At 31.9% G+C, this 22,839-nt stretch overlaps 1 protein-coding gene across 1 annotated transcript; it reads left to right on the forward strand.

Annotated features, from left to right (window-relative positions):
- Window positions 1–17,870: 17,870 nt before the first annotated feature.
- On the forward strand, window positions 17,871–20,083 carry LOC107818110 (uncharacterized). Its single transcript, XM_075220885.1, has 8 exons — window positions 17,871–18,376; window positions 18,460–18,493; window positions 18,568–18,789; window positions 18,888–18,977; window positions 19,072–19,137; window positions 19,230–19,321; window positions 19,416–19,463; window positions 19,558–20,083. The coding sequence occupies exons 1-8, from the start codon at window positions 18,018–18,020 to the stop codon at window positions 19,673–19,675; spliced, it is 1,029 nt and encodes a 342-aa protein (XP_075076986.1). The 5' UTR covers window positions 17,871–18,017; the 3' UTR covers window positions 19,676–20,083.
- Window positions 20,084–22,839: the final 2,756 nt, after the last annotated feature.

Consider the following 22,839-nt stretch of genomic DNA (forward strand, 5'->3'; position numbering starts at 1 on the left):
GAATGTTATTTCTGAGAGTGAGTAAATTCTTTCTATCTTGAGTTCCTAAGTGTTCTTAAATTTTATTGTATGGAACTACTCTCTTTTGTTGTGTGATGACACTTGATTCATGAAGGAAAAGTAATGTCAGTGACCTCTATGTTAGAGTAAATGAGTGAGTTGTGAATAATGCGTGGTACTTGTGAGTCAAATCTTGAGGTGAAGATGTTACGCTTTTGTGCTTAGTCTATTTTAAATACTCTTGGCGTGATGAGTTAGGAGAATTATTTAAAAAGGTCGTATCTATATAAAGTGTAGTTTGATTGCTCGAGGACGAGTAATTGTTTAAGTGTGGGGTGTTGATGATCGGCTATAATTACGTATTTTAGTCGCTTATTACACTCAAATTTACTGCACTTTAGTTGAGTTTGCGCTTTGATCGCTAGTGTTTTGCACTAACGGTGTGTTTTATGACTTGTAGGAGTGATTTCGAGCTATATAGATGTTATGGAATGAATTCAAGTGATTTGGAGCTTTGAAGTCTGAGTAATAGTCCAAGGAATTAAGCCGGGATCATATTCGGGGATCAACGGATGATAGAGCAACAAAACGAAGAATCGAGTAGGCATATTGCGCACTGTCTATTAAAATGCACATAAATTTTTTCTCAGAACTCTATTTGGGCTCCACAATATATGGTTGAAAATACAACTCAAAGGGCTACAACTTTTATGTTTTACATTTTTCTAAATTCCAAACGGAACAGGGTGAAAAATACGGTCGAAACCGCAACCGCAGACCTGAGGCGAGCTGAGGCAGTATACCTGCCATATGCCGCGTTTGTACCGCGGCCGCGACAGTCCAGACGTGAAATATTGTCCTTTTTTGCATAGGAGAAGGTATAATTATTTGGTCCCGACCCTACTTGGTATATATACATGGAAAAATGGTATTTTTAAGTTGTTGGACAGATTTGAGACACAGATTTGACCTAAGGAGGCAGAGACACAATAGGATCAAGGCGGGGAATTCTTCTACGAGTTTTTCCTTCCTCTTCCTATTTTTCATTGTTGGTTATGACTTTTAGTATTGTAGTTTTACATACTATTATGAATAGCTAATTTGTTATCTAGGGTTTTGATGAAACCTTTTGTAGGATAAATTCCTGTTATGTTTATATATAATTGAGCCATAGTAGTTTCTCTATTTGTTCAACTATATTATTCTTGTGGTTGATTGAAGGGCCCTCAATTAATTGTGCCTATTTAGTATGTATTACTCGGAAGAGAGTGCATATTTAGGTAGTTGTTGTACAACATCACTCCTGACGTATGTGAGGAATCAATAACCAAGGGTTTAACGGTGGGATTAGGGATAAGAAACCTTGGGTGCGATCTAAGTGAGCTGTAATTATAGTCAGCTAGCGTAACTCGGGAGAGTATGTCTAGTAAATTGTCGTAATTACTCGGGAGAGAATTACAAAATGCAAAGCATTCATGATTAGTAGAGAATACTTAGGCGAAGTTATAGAAGACATAGCGGGAAGGATTCCGACAATTGGGAAAATCATAACTCTAGATCTCCTTAATCTTATCTCTAACCCTTAATATCTGTAGTTGTTAATTTACTATTTTAATTTGTTAGTTAATTAGTTAAACACAAGAATCTTAATATCTATAAGTTAGGAACTGTTCAAGCTTGTCTTCTTGGTGATAGTGAACAGCTGTAGCTAGACCTTAGTTTTCTGTGGGATTCGACTCCGGACTTGTAAACCGGATTATATTTGCAACGACCGCTTAGTCCTTTTTATAAAGCATAGTTGGGCGTGATCAAAAGGACACATGGTATCTAAGAATAAAAAAAAGGTAGATTCTAAGAAGATATAAATAGTTCATAAATGGCCAAGACCCATTTTTCCTATAGAGATTACCTTTGGCTTGACAAGCTACTATAGGCATTTGTGTAGGATTTCTCTAGAATAGCACCACCACCCACCAAGTTAACATAGAAAATCGCTAAATTTCAGTGGATGGAGAAATGTACAACGAGAAAGCATGTTTGACAATCACACTAATGTTAGCCTTATTCCAATAGGCTCTAGAGGATTCACGATGTTATGTGATACTTTAAGGTAGGATTAGGATATTTTCTCATGCAAAATAGTCACGTGATAGCCTATGCTCTAAAGAAATTGAAGAAGCTCAAGTCATATTATGCCATTCATGATTTGGAGATGGACATATTGATATTTCCTTTTAAGATTTAGAGACACTATTTATACGAAGAAACCTATGAGATTTATACCTAGCACAAGATCCCGAAGTACATTTAAAATCAACAAAGATATAAATATTTAGCAATGCTAATGGAGGGAACTATTGAAGATATAATTGTACTGTTTTGTACTGTTCGGAAAAGATAAATATTATAGCTTATGCCAACAAAACTATGGGTGATTTGATGCATTTAGCTCCTGTAGAGATACTTTTGGACGAAGATATGCATAGACTAGAGGGTACACGTATTAGATTCAATATGAAAAAAAAAACAAATACATTATTGGCTATTGGTCAAGCTCGATGTAGAGTATATAAAGGTTAGCCAATACGAGGATGAACGATTGTTTAATTACCGAGATTAGTTTCTAGATGGTAAAAGCAAGGATATGAGTATTAATAGTGAGGGTATTCTCCGACTGGGTAATTAATTATATGTAGCAAACATATATGGGTTGAGACAAGCTATTCGTGATGGAGCTCACAACTCTAGATACATTGCATATATCAGGTCTATAATATGCACCATGACTATAAAAAAAATTGATTGGTTGGAAAAGAAAGAAGGAAAAAATAAATTCGTTAACTTTGTTTCTAACTATTTGACATGTCAGTATGTTAAGGTAAGCACTTGCGACTCACAGGCCCACTAAAACAACTCAAGATTCTGAAGTAGAAATACAATAGAATAATACATTATATGACTAAATTACTCAAACCATTAGAAGTATGATCATATGTGGGAAAGTTGTAAATTGGCTTACCAAGTAGGTATGTTTCTTGCTAGTCAAAACCTCTTATAGTGAGGTAAAATATGCATAGATATACATGAACAGAAAATTATCTGACTCAGTAGAGCTCTATTTTCCATTAGTTCTAATAGAGGATCGCATTCACTTTACGATTTGAAAACTTTTTCAAGAAATATTGGGTATACGAGTAGATCTTAGTTCTAGTTTTATTGCACGCAAACACAAAGTCCGAATGTGCTATGCAAATCTTGGAGGATATGTTGAGAGATGATATTCTTGAGTTTAGAGGTAGTTGGGACGCTTATCTACCTTTAGCTGAATTTGCTTACAACAATAGCTTCCAGTCCAGTATTCAGATGGCATCGTACGAAGCATTATATGGTAGAAGATGTCGTTCTCCTATCGAAAGGTTTGAAGTTGGTGAGACTAACTTATTGGGACCCGACTTAATACAAGAAGCTATTGACAAGGTCTAATTGATCAGACTGCGATTGCTCATAGTTTAAAATAGACAAAAATCTTATGCGGATAAGAGAAGAAGAGACTTAATGTTCACAATTGGAGATAGAGTGTTCATACAGGTATCTCCTATGAAGGGTGTGATGCGATTTGGAAAAGAGGTAAGTTGAGCCCGAGGTTTATAGGTCAGTATGAAATATTTGACCAAGTGGGAATTGTGGCATACCATTTGGAACTTCCTCCTTAGTTATCTTATATTCACCCAGTGTTTCATGTCTTCATGCCAAAAAAAAGTATATCAGACTCCTCTCAAGTGTGTGAAGCACCTACTATACCACTCGATGAGAAGTTGACTTACGAGGAGGAGCCGATGGTTATTGTCGCTAGACAAGTCAGGAAGTTATGGTCAAAAGAAATTGTGGTTGTTGAAGTTTAGTGGAGAAATCACACCATTGAATAAGCTACTTGGGAAGTGGAAGATGATATATGAGTTAAGTATTCTCATTTATTTCGGTTTACAGGTACATAATTAAGTTAAATTCGGGGACCGAATTTCATAAGGTGGGTAGGATGTCATGACCCATATTTAAGTTAGGGTATGTTGATTTTTTAACATAACAAAAAAAATACAAGAAAAGAAAAAAAAAACCTAATCAACTTAAAATAAGGGCAAAAGCCCACGTGAACCAAAAGAAAGAAAAGGGAATTAGGGGAAGGGAAAGCAGCGCTGCTGCTGCAGCAGAAGCCAAAAAAAATGCAGAGAAGGGAAAAAGGAAGAAGAAGAGGAAGAAGATGAAGAAGAAAGAGGTTGGAACCAAACTTTGGAAAATAGGTAATATAATATTCTTATATTTTATTTTACTAATATGAGAGTATATAAATTAAATAATTTGAGTTATATAGTGAGATTGACTAATATAATTAGAAACAAGAAAAGATTAAGTAATGCTTCCCTTAACTCATAGCACTTTGTAGAAGAATCATGGGTACCTGTAGAATACTTTGTAATGAAGATTTATTTTTTTAAAACAAATCAAATTCTTTATATCTTTGTATGTATTAATATGAATTAAATGTGGGAACATACGTAGAAACAAAGGCAATTTGTTTAAGGCATTCTTTTTAATTCAAAGGATAAACTTTCTTACTTCACTTGCTTAAGATTATCTTCTAGGTGTATGTAATTTTGTTAGGTAAGAAAGAAAGTATTGTCGATAGTGATCCTATATGATTTACATATATACACATAATTGGCATAACTTGGGTAAAAGAAAATTGAAAAAATAAATAAATATACGAGTAAGTTAAAATTGATAGATTATAGACTAGTTAAATTACTCATAGCATGGATAATATAATTCAGCAAATCGATGGTATAACATAAAACGCTGAAGATTTGGATTCTAAATTTAGATATGAATTAGCTTAAACAAAGAAATTAACACAAGATCGATATTGATGTGATTATAGATTGATTGAAGAAAGCCGTACAGATCGCTCGAGGCGACGAGTTTGGTATTTCGACACGAGTACTGTGAGTAGTAATCTTACCACAATTTGTGTTTTCATAACTTGCAAGGTTTATATATGATTTTGAAAATAAATGTGTTAACGATGCTTTAAAATTGCATGTGGAACAAGTCCATTACTTGATATAGTACCGAACAGTTTACTTGAGATGTTTACCAGTTAATCTAAACGTTTTAACCGTTACTGGATATGTTTTACCGTTACTTGAGATGTTACAGTTATTTGAATTATTCTCACTGTTACTAGACATGTTTTACTATTACTTGAGACATGATTACCGTTACCGAAATAAAATTACAAGATTTGATAAGAAACAATATGCCCTTTATTATTTTGAAAATGCTTTTGTAAGAGTATCTACTGTTTACAAGAAAGAGTATAAATGGGAGGAGACTTTGAAGGATCCCATAGCTAACGGCGGGTTCGTTAGGCCTGATGCACCTTGTATTTACCGATTACAGAGTACAGTTATAGCCCTCGCTAGTGGGAAGGTAGAACTAGCATACCGTTACCGATTTTCCTCAAGTAGGGACTACCGTTATATTTGACTTCTTGCGAAGAAGTCCATAGTTATACCGATTACATGATTCGTTCATTGAAACCTCCCAAAATGTGAATACTGATACTATACAGTGGTTACCGAGCTTATTACTGAATTGTTAATTATATTTTACTACAAGAAAAGCGTGATGAGACTGAAAATTATTTATTGTTTCTGAAAGGGCATTTTTATGTTGTTTTCTGTTTGAAATACTAGCATGTTTTCTGACTTGTCCCCAAATTAAAAACAGTTGTGGTTAAGTGTTATTACTCACTGAGCTAGCGACTCATTCCCCGTTAATTTTTTTATAGAGACAATAGTTGACGCAGGCGAGGATTTCGTTAATTAGAGTGCACAAGTTGAGAATTTTTGGTGAGCCTCGCACTTGTTCGCGTGGGCGGAGATTTTTATCAATTGTTATGATCTTTTCTTTGAATTCTTAGAGTCGCTCCATAGTCATTATTTTAGTGTCATGAGTATTATTTTGCTATTAGTCTTATGTCGAGTATCGTTCTTTATTATCAAAGTCGGAGATAAATTAGTATTTCTGGTTGTTAGTGGGTTGATTAGTAATGGTGAAGACTATTTTGGTTAATTGATAAGTTGTCGATTGTTTGAATTGCTATTAGAATGTTATGTTGATTTTTGACAGGGAAAATTTTTTAGATAGTCCAAAAACAGGGGAAACTCTATCCGATTTTCTGTAAAATACCGATGAGGCTTACTTGGAGCACTTGCTCCTAAGCACCGGTCACGATCCTGAATTGGGTTATGAAAAATGTTGTAATAGTAGGTATATAACTATCATATGATATGAACAACCCTTTAATCCTATTAATTGTGAGGTAAGAAAGGACTCTAAACTCCATATTGATATGTATGCAGTAGAGAAAGGATGCAACTTTGTTATGTCGAAGAACAAATTCGTTTGCAGCAACGAATGACAAAGAAAAGTATTTTTGATTATATTATATATCTGATAAAAAGTTAAAAACTATAGATTCACCCTATATATATGGAGGTCTCACATTATATATGTAGTGGCACGTATATATACAATATTATTATAATCTCGCGTTCACGTAGTATCATCTCGGTAGAAGCAAAGGAGTTACTTTAGACTCAAATCAATGGCGAAAAGATATAAATTGGTTACTTACCTTCACCAAAGAACTCTATGGCTATATAATGCGGGACGATAGTATTTTTATATACGGATCATCAAAGCTTTGGTCTCATTATTAAAAGCCAGCTAATAGTTTCTCTGTTCTTATTTGAAATGACAGCCACAATTGATAACATAATAAGAAAAAGGAATATATAGCTAAAAACTATTCTAAACATTAGTAACTAATTATGAAGGATTACAATCCCTTCAATTGAGTAAATCATGCTAGAGAATTGTAATGAAAGTTTGAAGAATGTATATAGGCAAAGTGTTGTAAGGAAGCAATCTTTATTGTAATATTTCCTCGTGCCGTAGAAATGGTTTTAAAAAATCAATTCTACCCATTTTAGTTTCTTCACGAAAAAAACTCAAGCAAATAGTAAGAAGTGAATGGAAGAATTGATGAAGTGATTTGAGAAATGACAAGTCGGCAAAGTTGGCATAAAAATACTTTTGAAAAAAAATCTAATAATTGCATTGATTTTTTTCTACACCTTGACAATAGAGACAAATATTTAAGCAATCTTTTCTCCTTCAAGGCAACGATTGAACAAGATTTGAAAGCCAGCGGTTGATACTATTTTTGAAAGAACACTTAGTTGTTAATAAGGATAAAAACAAGTTTTCAGAAAAGCACTTGAATCAAAACATTTTGTCCTATTTAAAGTGCTAATATATTATATATTGTTAAATATTTTTAGGAATACAATATTTAGATAAATGAGAAGGGCATTTTAGTAATTCAACTTTTAACTTTAGGAGTTCATGCTTTTAATATAACTAGTTTCTCGACACGTGCGTTGCACGTGTACGCTGAGTTGCATAGTACATGTTTTATAAAATAATATTAATATTATTAAAATAAAGTTTTGAGTAAATAATTATACATGAAAGAATAAAGTGCAAGTTTTAAAGAATGATTAATGTGGATCGTCTGTGATTTATTTATTTATTTTAAGATGATAGGATATCATCTAAACTTACAAAGATGAACTATTATAGTTTAATTAGAAACTTTTAACTTTTTTTCATTTTATGAGGTACAAATATGTAATGAAGTGTATCTAATCTAATGGTGTATATTCCTTTTATCAATTATATTTACTCTATCATAACGTCTTGTTGTGGATATTGGCTCCCTCTAGAAAGAGCGACATAAAGTTGGCCATATGATAAAACAAGTTGTGGTAGATACAGTTTAATATTAAGGACTATTTGACCATGTGATTTACCTATCATCATGCAAAAACATAATGTACTTTTGGACGAATTTGAAGGATATGCTTCATTTCAGATGAAGAAATTATATGTTGATATTATTATCAAATCCTTTACAGACCGTTACATATGCCATTTGTACACCCATATGTATGTATGTATGTATGTATGTATAAATATGGTTTTCTATCACAAGATTATTACTATAGAGAGAATCTAATTGCGAATAATCTTATAAGCCAGAGAAGCAATAGCATGCATGCTTATACATGTGTTGCCAAGTTTTCCAATGCGGGTGTAGGACTTTTCTCTCCGAAACTTAAGAACACAACTATTTTGTTACAATGTTATCTGTTCTCAAGCATCACCAAAGTTAATATATAATAGTATATATATGAAAAGAAAAATAAAGACAATGATCTAGTAAGTGGTGCACGAAAGCACCAAATGCTCCCGTGAGTTAAAGATGGAAAGAGGCAATTGTCTTATATCTCCCGCAAGGCAACAACGTAACTATGATCGATTATCATAACAATAAACAATGCAATGCAATGCAAATCAGGTATTTCAAACGTATATATATTATTGTCGTTAACCTTTTAGCACGTTATCTCATTCATCTAACTAAATATAATATCAAATCACAGATAAATCTTTCCTCAAATGGATCTTATTATAAGAATCATAACCTTATCATAAATGAATGAATCATGTAAATATGTAAATTTTATATTCATTGATACCTGTAATACTTTGTTAAGAAAGCATGTCAATAAATATAAAACTAATAATTAATATTTAAGAATAGTAGATATTTCACATTATCAAATTTTACATGCTACTATTTTGAAGATTGTATAAATTCATAGAATGATATTCTTCTCTATATTTTGTTTGACCAATTAATATTTTTCTTCTCATTTCTGGGATGCATAATTAATCCTTGAAGCTATTTCTTCACTAAATGACTTATGAGTCCTCATCTAGATTCAAGAAAATAAATATTTTAATTAGTAAGTACCTCTTCTCCACTTCCTTCAACCAAGAAAATTATTGCTAGAGAATAGCAAAATTAAGTATCTAGGTTCTTCTTCTTTGTAACTTATTTTTGACTCCTCATAGACTCAATAGGAGATTTTATATTCTTTTATTGAAAGAATAACTACGATTTATACTACATATTGTCCAGAGTTATTATACTCTTGTTCAATTAATGTATTAAAATATGTCTATATTTAACATATTTTAATCTTGAATTATTATATTATTAATTGTCGGTGTAGGATTATTTTGGATTAGTTTTATTTTCTGTTCAAAATTTCCTTTTCTTTATGCATCTTTTATCCTTCGCCGAAAAGTATTCAACTCCTCTATCACTTTGTAGGATTTGATAATTTTCTTTTCCAACAATTTTTCAACTAATCCTTTGTAATCTGAAACATATTAAAATTCAATTGCTTATTCTGATTAAATGAATAACCGTACATTTTTATTAACTTAGAATAATATACATACTTAATATATCATTTTCATGATCTCAAATAATAGTGTAAATTTGTAACTTGTGTCTTACAACTTTGAAAATAACTTTCACACATTTGATACATGCAACCAAATTGTATACCAACAAACAATGTCATTTGATAAATGTTTGGCGAAACAAACCTTAAACATATATTACTCCTAATCACCACAGGATGTAATTTTGTTTTTGATATCAACACATAATTAGTATCTACTTTAATTTTTGTAAAAACTGAATTATATAAATCACATAGGATAGAAATTAAATTTAAAATGAGTAAAGTAATAAAAGAATATAAAACCTGAATTTGTCGTCATTTCTGTCTTTATTCATTCCATTGGCATAGTTTCTCGTATAGAAAATAATTTTTGAGTCATAAATCACGCTCTAAATGATACGTGATTGGTCAATATATTGCTAAGTCCCTCATTTCAAGATGCAATTAGGTTTTTTAAATTCCGCGTAAGAATAGAAATAATGAATAACATGTCCTTTGTTGATGATTAAACTTCCAATAAACCAACAGTAATTTTTAAACTCTTTGTTCCAACACTCGTGTAGTATATGTGCTGCCAAGGGACGCGTCTATTCAAATGTGCTCAACCGTGTCAATTCTTCTAGTTGAGAATAAGCTAATCGGTGTTAGTATTTTTTTAAAAAAATTAATTAAGGATTATATATATGGGCATTTTTGTAATTCAACTTTTAACTTAAGATCTTTCCATAGATTAATATAGTATAGATATAGATTAGTTGGTTCCCGTCAATTACTCGGATGAATATTAATCTGTTCACCTGCTCCTACTTTGGGATTGAAACTCTCACCAAAAATCTCTATAAAAAAATGGGGAGGAGAACTCATAAGTTCAATATAATCTTTCCAACATGTAGTCAAAGATGCACGAGAGGATCAGGTAGTGTGCAAGACCACTCAAGAGGACTGATACTACAAGAAAGGTTATAAGGGCAGACGGTGGGATATTCAACCCGAAAGTCTTGCGATATTATGATGGGAGTAGTAATCTTTTACCTCCAAATTAATAGGGGAAACTAAAACCTTAGGAAAAGGAAAAGAGGTGGAGGGCATTTTGCGTTGCTTGTGTATTAAGCTTGACCATCTTTTCAGCCCAAGAAGAAGAAAAAAAGGGAAATTACCAATTATGTCTATTTATAGGTAGCTTATTACATAAATTGGTCAATTGATAAAATATTACTTTGTAGCTATTTGTAGCAAAAACAAATATCAAATTTTTGCTTTGTTTTGAGTGAATGTTATTAGAATAGATTGGGCACAACTTAAGGAGCTTGAATCTCAGTTTTGGGATGATTTGGTGAAGTTTTGAGGTGATTTGAATTGAAAATTCGGTAATCACATGTATATCCATGTATACCTGTGTGTGATTGTGAGATACATGCGTGATACATGTTTGATACATGTGTCGCAGAAGACTTTTTTCAACTCGATTTAATTACGAATTTTGATACAAAACCAATCCATATCACCTCCAATCTTTCTCAAATTTTGTATATTGAGTTATCTATATATTTTCAATGAATTTCAACTATACCCATTGAAAAAGTTCCTTTTTTGTTTAGATTTTTAGAATATTGTATATATTTTTTGTATTTCATCACCTTATTTGCTACCTCATCCATAAAATTTCCTTTCCGTCTTGTATCTAGTGTTGCTAATCACGCTTAAAAATATGGAAGGTGATTTTTGCATGTGATTCTTTGAGAGAAAGAATCCTATTATTTGGTTTTTCAATTTTTGTTGGCTAGTTTTGGTAAGTTTATGATTAATGGCTAGAGATTGGTAAGTTGAGATTTATTTGGGACATTTGTGTAAGTTTCCCGAAAAAAAAGGACAATGAAACTAAAGATATTTGGTGGTGTCATAGGATGTGGACCCTTCACCGACAAGAGTCCACAACTTAAACAAATTAAGAAGACTAATTAAATATTTTTCAAAACTCCTTTTCAATCTTCCTACTCTATTCTCACCCTCATCAATCCACCCACCTCACCCCCTGTCTTCAAGCAGGTTTTTCTTTTCTTTTCAATTTTCAGTTTTTTTTCGTCACCATCCACCCTGCTATCCCCCCTCATCCCAAATTTTTTTTATATATATTTTCAATTTTTGTTTTTTCATCTTTCGATTTACAGGTACCAACTACTTGCATTGAGTGTCTCTCGACTGACAACTACGGATTTGCCCATTTAAAGGAGCAAATGGATGGTCACGGAACACAGATGGACAATCGTTACATTCTTTTTTTAAAGAGTTAATACACTCAAACTCGCCTAAATTATACAATATTTGTCAGTTTCCTACCTAAATTATCGCTTGTCCCCGAAAATCCCCTGAACTATATCCTCCTTCATAATAAAGCCCCCCCGTCGCTTATGTGACATATTGTGTGAAATAAATCGCCTAAGAGCGCGTGATGGGTGACAATAACCATTAAAATGGGCCCACCTGAAAACAACTAACAGCTAATTAGCCCCTTTTTATAAAACTTATATTTTCTCCTCTTTTTCTTTATATTACACCTTTCTTCTCCATTTTTCACCTTTCTTCTCCACTTCTTCATCTTAATCCATTTGAAATTCTCTGTCTTATTATTATTGAGTTTATTTTTTATCTGTCTCGTTTTATCTATCCTTCATTCTTTCCCAAATTTATTTGAAAGAAGGAGCACAAAATCCCCAACAAAAAGGAAAAGGCATAAACCTTTTTTAACAAAACAAATTACTAATAACAAGGCAAGAAGAGAGTTAGGACAACGAATTCAATTTTGAATACTTACAAGTCTTCTCTTCTTCTTCTTCTTCTTCTTCTTCTTCTTCTTCTTCTTCTTCTTCTTCTTCTTCTTCTTCTTCTTCTTCTTCTTCTTCTTCTTTATTTACTAACAAAAATCAGAAATCTCACAAAACCCTAGATTTAATTCCGTTTTCGAATAGCAGGAACAATACGTAGAGAAATCGATGGTAGAAACCGTGATTAATGAAAAGAATCGTTACTTAGAGAAGGTGTCTCTCATCTTCGATGAGAGAATTTTTCCCATGAGAGCAAAGAGGCCATACTTTGAGAGGAGTAAATGACGGACTGTGCAACAAAATCCCTTTTATTTTTTTATTTTTTTACGTAATTAGATTAACATATATTAATTAAACTTGTTTTTAAGATTAACATAATTAAATATCCACGTGGATGGCCACATGGTAGGTTTTAAAAATTATTTAGAAAGTGTATCACACACACTAGTAAAAATGAGATCTGGGGGGTTTTATTATGAAGAGAAATATAGTTTAGGGGGTTTTTGGAAACATGCGATAGTTTAGGTAGGAAACCGATAAATATTATATAATTTAGGTGGGCTCGAGGATATTCACTCTTTTTTAAAATCTATTCTTAGAAATAGGGTGAGGAGACGACGCAGTCTCTCCGTATGCATGAGACATGAGTCATCTTTGTGCACCTGAATAGCTATCAAAGCACAACGGCTTATGCAAAATGGCTTACTATAAAAAATAATAGATGGAAAGACAATATAGGGGCTTCTTAAAGTTTCTTTTTTCACAGATGTTACGCTGAAATTCCTTCATTTGTGAAGAAAGTTAGCTCATTCTCGTTACTCGGATATTCTGTTCACCTGCTCCTACATTGGGATTGAAATTTTCACCAAAAATCTCTATAAAAAAAAAGGGGAGGGGGAACGTTACAGTATAATCTTTCCAATATGTAGTCAAAGATGCACGCGGATCAGCTAAGGGTCGTTTGGTAGGGTGTGTAAGAATAGTGTTGAATAAGGTATATTAGTAATGTATGGATTAGTAATGTATGGGTTAGTAATGCAAGCTTTAATTATGTAGAAATTATTTTTTATCCACTGTTTGGCGTGGTGTATTAAAAATTAAAATGCATTGCATAATTTTAAAAAAACTTAGTTGTTTACAAAAATATCCTTTATATTCTTTAGCTTTAAGGGACTTTAAGGATAATTTTGTCTTTAACCATACTAATGCAAGCATTAGTTGGTATAGCTAATACCATGGTTTGTTATATTTAGTTATACCTAGGATAATACCAAATAGATTGTATAACTAATACTTGCTTTAGTAATACATAGGTTGAAAAAGTATACCAAACAAGGGATTAATAATAGGATTAGTTACCTCCTACAGCAAAGATTGATACCTTATTTATTTTAAATAAATACCCTTTTAAAAAATTATATTCCATAGCTACCTTTTGATTTTTTATAGCCAAATATCTATTTATGGTCACCTCCTACCCTTAAGCCATAAAATAAGCTTTGTATTATTTTTCTCTCTCCACTCAAATTTATCCTATCCCCTCAAATTTCTCCTATCCCCTACCCCATATTTATTCTCCCTCTCTCTCTCTCTCATCTTCCACCTTCATCTTACTACCAGAACTCTCCGGCAAAGCATCAGAATTAGAGTTCCGATATAGAAATTTTCTCCGGCCTAACAACGGCAACCAGAGGCAACGGTGACGACGAATGAGAACTGGATATTGATGCTGCTTCAACCTCACCGCTGCTGCCCACGGTGCTTGTAAACTCCGTCGAGACTGTGGACTGCTGACGGTGGCTTCGACGGCTTCAATCGTAAAGAATAGGTTTTTTGAAGTGCACGCGAGGGTATTATGGTAACAGGTCAGTGGTTATTCGAGTCAGAATCACGGCCCTCTCGACGAGACGACATTAGGGTTGTTCTTGAACAAAGACGACAGAGTTTTGAGGCTGAGCAACTTGAATTTTCTGTTAATATATTTCAATGTATTTCAATGTATCTCACTGTATTTCCATGTATTTCATTGTATTCATTGTCTTTTTTTTCATTGTATTTCAAGTATCTCGCTGTATTCCATATATTTCATTGTATTCACTGTCTCGTTGTATTCCGTGAATGTATTCATATATTTTTTAATTAATAATTTATGTATTGAGATGTATATATGTATTCAAATTGCTCTGTTTTTGTTGTATTTATCGGCTGAAAAAAATATTCAGCATATTTTTTCTGAAGATTGCTATGTTTTTGGGGTGTTTTTCGATTGAGAATCGTTTTTCTAACTGGAAATATAAATTTTGTTTGTTATATTGAGTTTGTTGAGTTATATTAGGAGTCTATTATGTTAATTGATTCACTTTCCGTTTAAAAACAACTGAATAAACCATGAATTGTGCTATTTACGTTACTGTATTCATAAATACATATCGTTAATACAGTCAAATACAATAATATGTCTAGCTATAATCCCCTGTTTCACGCCGTGAATACAGTCGAATACAAAAATTTGTCTAGCTGTAATTCCATGTTTCACGCCTAGAAATGCTACTGTATTCATGAATACATTAGCTTAAATACATCGAATACATTCTAAAAAACTTGAAAACATAGCTATAGGAAATAATATAGTAAATGGTAGCTACAACTAGCTAATAACCACTAAACAATAGTGGTTTGTGAAAATTTCTCTTAATAATACCAAAAGCTAATGTATGCATTATTTTCTCTATATCCTACCAAACGACCCCTTAATGTGCAAGACCACTCAACAGGACTGATACCGTAACAAAGGTTATAAGGGCAGACAGTGGGATATTCAACTCGTCAGTCTTGCGATATTATGATGGGAGCAGGGGCGGAGGTAGAGAGTCGAGTGCGCGTTTGGCCGAACCTAATAGCTTTGGTTCGAACTATATATTTGTCTTAAAATATTCATTGAATATGTATAAATTATTATTTTAGTACTCAATAACTTAAAACAATTAAAATCTCGAACCTATAAGCTTGAAATTTTGACTCCACCTCTAAATGGGAGTAGTAATCTTTTACCTCCAAATTAATTGGGGAAACTAAAACCTTAGGAAAAGGAAAAGAGGTGGAGGGCATTCTGCGTTGCTTGTGTATCAAGCTTGACCATCTTATCAGCCCAAGAAGAAGAAAAAAGAGGACAATGAAACTAGAGATATTTTGATGTGGACCCTTTACCGACAAGAGTCCACAACTTAAACAAAGAAGATTAATAGCTTGTTTGGCATTTTGAGAAGTGCTTTTGAAAAAAGTACTTTTGGAGAAAATTAGTTTGTGTTTGGCTAATCAGTCTGAAAAGCACTTTTGAGAAATAATTTGTGTTTGACCAAGCTTTTTAAAAAGTGCTTTTAAGTGTCAAATTACGAATAAGGACATGAATAGATTTACTTAATAATTAATATTATAAGTAAATAAATAAGATCAAAATTTTGTTATTGCATGCAATAATTAAAAAAATTAATTTTATTTAAGTAAAATATGAATAAAATTAAAAAGTACTTAATTCTTTTAATATAAGTTAAATATATTAAAATTCCTTCAAAAAATATAAAATCATTCACCCCTAAAGACACTATATAATAGAAAGTTTCCTAAAAATAAGAAGAAATATTTATAAATTAATATCCTAAGTATTAGGTTTAAGGGTTATTTTGGTATATACTATATTTTGTTAAGGGTATTTTAGGTAAGAAGAAAAGCCAAAACTGCTTCTGCTTCTGCTTTTGGAAAGAAGCTATTTTTTTCTGCTTCTCTGAAACTGCTTCTGCTTCTTCCCAAAAGTACTTTTTTTCCCCAAATAAACTTGGCCAAATACCTTAAATTAGGAAAAAAGTACTTTTGGGAAAGAAAAAAAAAGCACTTTTTATTTGAGAAGCTTGGCCAAACAGGCTATAATACGCGTGCGGTATGGGGTGCAACCATTTAACCGCCTGGGTTCTCAATTCTCATGGTGTATACGTATTGGACGGTGGCCCCCACAGATATTTCTTTGGATCTCTACGCAAATAGCCCGATAAAATTCACTATTTACTTTTTTTAGCTGTCATATATTGATTATATATTAATTATAAACGAGTATACATATATTATACTTCAAGTGGTTATTTTTTAGTTTAACAGTTGAGTGAATAACTATTTAGGTCAATTGTTTTATGTCGTTATACCCCAATTGATTCCTTACGATTTTTGTCCTTTTCTTTTAACTTTGAGAGGACGGTGACCCCACCTAATCGTAGAAATATTGCCTAGTAGAAACTTTTGTTATCATTAAAAAATAGTCGGTCAAAGTTTTAAATTTTATGAGTAAAACTAAATGATAATATCTTAAAAGTGTAATTTTATATCCCCTCCTCCCTACTTCCATTGAAGTAAAACCGTTCCATTAGCATTAGTCTTCCTTTCCATATATGTATGTCATTGTAATAATGATCTCACGTAACAAGCAACTAATACAAGAGAACACACTTCCTGAGTAAATACAATCTTCATTGAGCAGATGATATATCTCGGAGACTTGCAATTATTATCATTTCAATTTCCTAAAACTTTGAAAAGTGTAAGGTTTCTTTTTTGGGAACTCACTAAGCTTTACATATATTAGTACATGTTTTAGTTAAACCATAAAAATCGACAAGCAATCCGACACAAAATCAACAAACACAGAGGAGGTGGGTCCTCCACTTCCCACCTATCTATGGCATTTGAAAATTCAAAGACCAAAAAGACTGCAACAAACTATGCTACAAACAGATAATATATGCTGTAGTGTCTTACAATTTTATAATAATTGCATGAGTATATAGAGACTGTGACTTTAGATTGAAGACAACCCCTATTGCCATTGGCACGTCTTATTGGGTAACAATTTAAAAAATATGCATCAAATGGTGTAACCTAATAAAATAAAACGGGAAAAAACTATGACAGATTAGAACTTAAATTTTAGCGGATTGATTTATTTAATGCTCGCGTTGGTGAATTGCTCGAATACCACTCTAAAACATACTCCCTCCGTTTACTTTTAGTTGTTCACTTTTAATTTTACACTCCCTTTAAAAAAATGAGGTATGTATTTTACAATTTTACCCATAATAATGATGACCATCCTTTTTATCCTCTATCATCTCTTTATCAGATTAATTCCTTTTCTTTTTCTTTTAAAAAAAATTAAAATCCACGAAGGCAAAGAAGCAAAGCATCTCTTACACCCCACCGCCTTATGTTTCTTTCCTCTGTAAGCATCTCAACTTTCCTTAGCTTACAATTAAAAACTTACAATTAAAATAATGTTTTATATCTCTTTTTAATGCAAATACATGCAGAAAAGTTTAGAATCTCTGCTTACTTTGAAACATCAATGTAGGTCAATTTCTTGCCACTTGTTTTGCATTTTCTGACCCAACCCAATAAGCTGTACAAATATTCCTCTTATATCCGCTCTCTCTCTCTTAAGTCCTGAGTTCTTGGGATTTGCATGAGAAACTTGCTTTATACCTTTCAGCTTTGGCCTTAGCTTGCTTTTACTTTTACTGCTGCTTTTACAGTACAAACATATTCCCCCCAGCACATTATGACCACCTTACACTTCATACCATAAGCTCCATTCTCTCTAATTTCACATTCCCCTTTTCACCTTGATAGGCTTTTGGGGTTTCAAATTCTTGTATTTATTCATTCTTTTCAGTAAGAAAACTATTTACTCTCTGTTGTCAATGTTATAATGAGTATTTTAAGAGCACCAAAAAATTCTTGGCAACCAGTTATGACTGCTAATACAACCATTCCTAGTTACTGGCTTAATTGGAGGTTTTTGCTCTGTTCCATTTGGGTTTTAGCATCAATGGTGTTTGCAGCCATCCTTGTAATTAAGTATGAAGGTCCGAAAAATGGAAGCAGTGAAGAAGTAGAGAAGGAGTCCCCTGGCCTCTTGTATCAAGATGAAGTTTGGAGGCCATGTCTTAAAACTATACATCCTGTTTGGCTTCTTGCATTCAGAGTCTTTGCCTTCATTATTCTTCTTTTATTGCTAATCCTTAATGTTATTGTTGATGGAGGGGACATTTTTTACTATTACACTCAGTAAGTAATTCAATTTCTTAAATAAATTGTAGGATATTGAATGTTGCTATCTGAAATTTAATATTCCATTTGCTATTGAACAGGTGGACATTCACATTGATTACTATTTATTTTGCGGTAAGTAAAGGAAACATACATTAATTTTCATCTTTTATATTATGTTGCTTATGTTACAACGTTTATTTATGTAGCTTGGATCTATTCTCTCAATGTATGGATGTTATCATCATCACAATAAAGTTGGTATTGATGGAACTAATAATGAGAGGTTAGATGCTGAGTATGGTTCACAAGGATTGGCAGAAAGCTCCATCAGTTCAAATGCTGTAAAACATATGGGGGAAATTGCAGAACAGCCTTATCATCGCAAAACTGCTGACTTTTCGGGATATGTTTTTCAAATAATTTTCCAGGTATTTCACAATGTGATAAATTCATATTTTTGTTTTACTTCAAATGAAATTTGTGCCCTTTTTTTGTTGCTAAAGTTTGTTCTTTTTTCTTGTTAAAGATGAATGCAGGGGCTGTAACGCTTACGGATTGCGTCTTCTGGTTCATACTTGTTCCATTTCTGACCATTAAAGGCTACAAGTTAAATTTTGTAAGTAGGCTACACTACCTCAGTGAAGTTCTGCACATTGTTGTTGGAGATCTTTCTTTGTTAATTTCTAAATGTTATGTCATCTATCTTGCAGTGGATTATAAATATGCATTCAGTCAATGTTATATTTCTACTTAGTGACACTGCTCTAAATTGCTTGGTAAGTTGCATATTTTCATTGATATATACCAATGTGATGTTCATATATTTGATTACTTATCTTAAGTCTCCCATTGCTAAATGCTATTTCAGCGGTTCCCTTGGTTTCGGATTGGATACTTCTTTTTATGGACAACAGTTTATGTCATTTTCCAGTGGGCTGTTCATGCCTGCATCTCAATCTGGTAATAATAATGCTGTAATCCTAAGTTGTTGCATTTCTATTATGTTTAATCAATCGATTAATTACTAGTATTGATATGACTTTTTTTGAACCAGGTGGCCCTATCCATTCCTTGATCTTTCATCTGCATTAGCACCTTTGTGGTATGTACTTCCTATTATGTCCTGAACTATACAAAATATCCTGATGGTTTTGTTCTTGAATAAAGAAAATGAAGTCCACCGTTGCTGTTTTCAGGTATTTGTTGGTGGCATTTATGCACATACCATGCTATGGTATTTTTGTTTTGGTTATGAAGCTGAAACACCATTTGTTCTCCAAGTGGTTTCCTCAGTCTTATCAGTGTGCGAGATGATACAGCCACACCTTAAATCCCAACCAAGTTGGGGTCGGCTATATGAACTCCTCATTGTCCAAGACCAAGTAAGGAATTTTCATCTTTCAAGACGGCTATACTAGGGGAAAAAAAGAATCTACATATGGCAGAGAATACGACATCATCTTGTGTTTTGAACATTAAACTTGGATATTTGGTCCTTTTTCTGGAATGAACAAAGAAAAAAAATAAAAAAAAATTATGTAGCAAAGTAGCTGTGAATCCTTAGAAGTTAAAGAAGAAAACATAGGGATTTAAACTTCTGGTTTGCTAGATGTACATCTTGGGTAGCTATGGAAACAGAGATTTGTTGTTATAAGTTATTGTTGAGCTCTTTCTTGGAATGTGTACAGATGATTGAAAATATATACAATTATGAATTCTAAAGAACGTCGAGCATTATTTTTCCCTCTTTCTCTTTATCTACTTGATAATGTACATTGATCTAATTTAACATTTGAATCTGGTAAAGCTCTATGTGCCCTTTGTCAAATTTTATGTTATTTTATTATTTAGAAATAAATGCTAGAATTGCTCATTCAATCTCTAAATCTAGATGTACCTCTGGGTCAGTAACTTGTATCACTAGCCTAGATGTTACAGGTTGCAATTTTCCAATTGAGGTGTAACAATAAAGAATGAATACACCTGAAAAATTTCAAACTACTCCTTTCTTGGGGGTAAAATATACTAGTAAATCACAAAAAATACTGTTATTTCTAAAAGTAGTTTTGGCCTCTGGGTCACCTAAGATAAAGAATAGATGCCATAAAAAACATGTCTAACAGTAATAAAAGCTGTCCAAATTAAAGTGTCCACTCTCTACTGTTCAGATCTCAACCTTTTGGTGGGGCAATGACTTCATGCTGGAGAAGAAACTCAGTCCCAGTCAAAAGCTGGTTAAAGGGTGTGATATTGCGACTCATCATTTTTTTTATGATTATATCATAAAGATTGAAAGAGGAAAATCATAGACATAGCTTTAATTTGGATTTTGGCCATATATAATTGAGCATAATTTTCAAGAATATATAATGTATATTATAAAAATATTTTTATTTAAATAATTATTTTTATATTGCGTGCATGGAATATATATTTTACAACTTTATTTTCTTTCATTCTGAATTATGTAAATAAATTTTTGAATTTTGTTGTTAATACTAAAATTATTATTATGAAAAAATTATTCTAATTATTTTTTTATTATGTTCATTATATTGTTATTCCAGCATTATATATGCTTGAATACTTTTTATTTTTTTAATTTATAAATAAAATTTATTTATTCTATAGGTAAGTCCATAGTATAAATTAAAAAGGAAAAAATTATAATATTAAAAAGTTTAAAATAATAAATAAAAAGAAGATAAATATTTATAATTTAGAGGGTAAAATAGGTATTTGGCAATCTAAAATTTGGAAAATCTAGTTGAGTGACTTTCTGAGTGTCATATGCATAGTTCAGTGACTTTATTGTTACAACGAAAGAAAAGTGACTTTAAGAAATAATTTGAGATAGTTGAGTGATCATTTGAGTAATGGACTCTACACTCTTAGGCTATTAGATGGAGCAAATCTTACTGGGTAAAATTAAATGTTGATGGATGTAGTAAAGGTAATCCTAATTTAGCATGAGGAGGGAATATCATCACGGTAACATGATAAAGGCCTTTGCAAAATATTATGGCCAATGTAGTTACAATAACTTAGCAGGTGGAATCTGATTCCATGTTAATTGTACAATTTGATATATTTTTTTAAAAAACACTAGATTGTTTCCCATCTCCCTTTTTGCTCCAGCAAACAAATTTGAGAAACAAATAAAAAACGATGAAGTCTCTGGATGTAGATATAATCTCAAGTGTCGTCTTCCTAAAGGATAATCTTTTTCAAAAAATTAATTTCGATAAAGATAATGGTTTTGAATTGATTTCCATTTTTTTTTGTTTATGGATGGAGTTTATGGCGTAGATTACATAAAATAAATGAAAAAGAGTCAATGACCTACAATGTGATAATACTGAGATTAGGTGAAGATCATATCCATACTTCATTATCATTTTCTATAATGGCATTACAAAAATAGTTATTCGCGCAAGATATTTTAAAAATATTAATTTAATTTTGGAATGCATAAATTGAAGTGTTAATAATAAATATCATTTAATCATACATAAATGATAAACTTTTATACACCACATGCTTTTGTATCCATTTATTAGTGTAAATAAATTTTCTCCACTGCGTTGCATTTCCTTTCACTGTGGCGTATGAGTCGATGAGTCCCACTGGCGTCATAGTTTATTAGAATATGAAAAAATATAGAAGACGTCATTAAAGTACAAGAAACTATTTGGATAATTCGTTAAAATAATTGAGTGGGGAATAAATATAACTACTGTTCCAATTAATTTCTTATTAATCGATTTGGCGAAGACTTGTACCAAAATAACAAAGACATACCGACACAAGACGTACCGACACAAATTGGTCTTTAAGCAGATTTAATTCATTCGAAATAGGAGTAGGAGAAAATGAAAGTCAATCTTACCTTTTTGTTTTCCAAACTAATTAAATGGGGTTTTGACACAGTTACCCATAAAAATAAAATTATTTACCCTTGTCTACCCATTTATTTTTCTACTCATAAATTAATTACATTTCCTATTCATAGTAGGTTTTGTGGGGAATTTTTTCTTTATTCTCCAATTATTTTTTATTTCTACGCTTCTTTTCTTTTCTTTTTTCTTTTTTTCTCTTTTCTCTTTTTCTTTTTTCTCGTTTTCTTCTTATTTTTTTGTTTTTTCCTTTTCTAATTTCATTTAACTTCTTTTTTTTATATTCTTTTTCTCTTCATAATCTAATTTCATTTACTGTTTTCACTATTTTTTATTATTCTTTTTTATATTATTACTAAAAAAATTAAATTGTGTACCAATTAAATATAGCTAATACAATCAAAAAAATACTAACTAACATATGATACCAGTATAGTATATAGCTATACCAACAGGTTATACAATTGTACTCAAAGAGTTAAAAAAATTTAATTCAATTATTAAACTGAAATAATATCAGTTGTCAATAAAAATTTCAAAAAATTCTAAAAGGATCTAATTGTAAGAGTATGCCGTTACATT

Source organism: Nicotiana tabacum, chromosome 8 (genome assembly GCF_000715075.1).
Source record: "Nicotiana tabacum cultivar K326 chromosome 8, ASM71507v2, whole genome shotgun sequence".
Lineage (NCBI taxonomy): Eukaryota > Viridiplantae > Streptophyta > Magnoliopsida > Solanales > Solanaceae > Nicotiana > Nicotiana tabacum.